General features: G+C 57.0%; 1 protein-coding gene across 1 annotated transcript; it reads left to right on the top strand.

The window, feature by feature from the left end:
• Window positions 1-323: 323 nt before the first annotated feature.
• Window positions 324-2020, top strand: GUITHDRAFT_91318 (isopentenyl diphosphate isomerase; the record flags this gene model as incomplete). Its single annotated transcript, XM_005817686.1, has 10 exons — window positions 324-359; window positions 405-489; window positions 537-652; window positions 700-783; window positions 981-1052; window positions 1192-1263; window positions 1338-1375; window positions 1497-1533; window positions 1580-1629; window positions 1903-2020. The coding sequence occupies exons 1-10, from the start codon at window positions 345-347 to the stop codon at window positions 2018-2020; spliced, it is 687 nt and encodes a 228-aa protein (XP_005817743.1). The 5' UTR covers window positions 324-344.
• Window positions 2021-2093: the final 73 nt, after the last annotated feature.

Here is a 2093-nt window from a genome sequence, read left to right as displayed (position 1 = left end):
GGAGGGGAGGGGATAGATGGGGAAGGGACAGAGAAGGGGAGACGAGACAATGTGAGAAGAGGATGTGCAAGATGAAGGAATGTGATTCTAAGAAACCTGGAGGTTGACGACCAACACAGGAGAGGAGATATGCATACAAATCGATAGGGGAGAGGAGCTTTCATGGGACCCATACAACAAGAAAACGAAGGAAGACTGTGAAGTTGAAAGAAGAGAGGATAGGAGGTCAGGCAAGAGGTCGTGTAGCGTGGAAGGGCAATAAAAGGAGAGGAGGAAGGGAGAAACGAGGAAATGGCATGTCATACTGACGAGTTCCTATCCTCAGCCTCGTTTCCTGTCACAGGATGAGCGCGCCGACGGTTCATGGGCTTGCTCTAGCGAGTCGAGGGTGACATTGGCGGCAGGTATGGGAGGGAGCTGGAATGTCGCAGCTGGACTTTATGCACAAGGACGAGTGCGTGCTACTGGACATGGAGGACAAGATAGTCGGTGAGAGCCGGAGGGCAGCTGAACGTCTTCAGCTCACAGTGTGCGAGGTCACGACAACAAGTACGAGTCGCACATCTTCTGCCCGGAGCGACCGAGGGGCAAACTTCACCGCGCGTTCTCGGTGTTCCTCTTCAACGACAAGGGAGAGCTCCTCCTCCAGCAGGTCTGCTCGCGTCACTGGCGGGCCGATGGAGGCTGACGGTTAGGCAGCGAGCCAAGGAGAAGATTACCTTCCCAGGCGTTTGGACCAACACCTGCTGTTCCCACCCTCTCTTTGGCTACCAGCCCTCTGAAGTACTCCCTGCTCCCTGCTCCCTGCTCCCTGCTCCCTGCTCCCTGCTCCTGCTCCTGCTCCTGCTCCTGCTCCTGCTCCTGCTCCTGCTTCTTTTGCTCGCCCTCCTGTCCGCCCTTCTTGTCTTCCTCTTCTTGCGCCTCTTCTATCCTCCTTCCTCCCCTCGCCCTGTCTCTGTCGTCCTATTGAGCCGTCGCAGGTTGACGGGCCTGAAGAAGTGAAGCGAGGAGACGTGCCGGGGGTCAAGCGCGCGGCCGTTCGCAAACTTGAGGTGTGGAGGAGGCGAAGGATGAGGAGAGGAGGGGAGGTGAAGGAAGCAGGGGAGAAGGGACGAAGAGAAGTTTAGAGGAGAGGAGGCAGAGAGCAGGAATGAGGGAGGGGAGGAGGAGATGATTGACCATGGCACACAGCACGAGCTTGGAATTTCTCCTTCTCAAGTTCCGATCGAAGACTTCAAGTTCCTTACACGTCTGCACTACTGGGTGAGCGGGAGGGAGGGAGGGAGGGAGGGAGGGAGGGAGGGAGGGAGGAGAAGGAGACTGACGAAGAGGGACAGGCTGCTGATGTTGTCACTCACGGACCAGCTTCTCCCTGGTAGATGAAGGGAAGGGTGGGGATGAGGGAGAGGATCAAGGAGCATGGGAGAAGGGAGGAGGAGGAGGAGAGGGCGAGAGGTGGAGAGGAGGAGGAGGTAGAGAAACTGAAGATGTTTCAGGGGAGAGCATGAAATCGATTACATCCTCTTCATCCAGGTCATCGAGCATGAGGAGGCGTGCAAGACTGAAACTCTCACTTCAGGTCAAGGACGTCGAGCTGAAACCGAACCCGGAGGAAGTGATGGACACAAAGTTGGCTCCCTCCCCTTCCCCCTCCCTTTCCCTCCCCTCCTCTTCTCACTCTCCTCCCTCAATCTGCAACGCAGTTCGAAACCCTTTTCATCCTCGTCCTCATCCTTCGTCCTCGTCCTCGTCCTCGTCCTCGTCCTCGTCCTCGTCCTCGTCCTCGTCCTCGTCGAAACCCTTTTCCAATTCCTACCGTTCCTCTATCCTTCGTCCTCGTCCTCGTCCTCGTCCTCGTCCTCGTCCTCGTCCTTGTCCTTAACTTCTGCTAATTCTCCTCAGGTGGGTAACCTACGTCGAGCTGCTTGAGATGATGATGCCTTCCTCCAACTTGCTCTGGTCCCCCTGGTCAGCCCTCGCCCCACCCCCTCCTCCTCTTTCTCTTCTCTTGTTCATCTGATTTTCATCCTCCCCCCCCACCCCCCCCCTCCCCCCCCTTGGCTGGTGGCCACCTGAATCTCCTCCAGGTTTAG

The sequence above is a fragment of the Guillardia theta genome (assembly GCF_000315625.1).
Source record: "Guillardia theta CCMP2712 unplaced genomic scaffold GUITHscaffold_674, whole genome shotgun sequence".
NCBI lineage: Eukaryota > Cryptophyceae > Pyrenomonadales > Geminigeraceae > Guillardia > Guillardia theta.
This window is presented reverse-complemented; position numbering and strand designations above follow the sequence as displayed.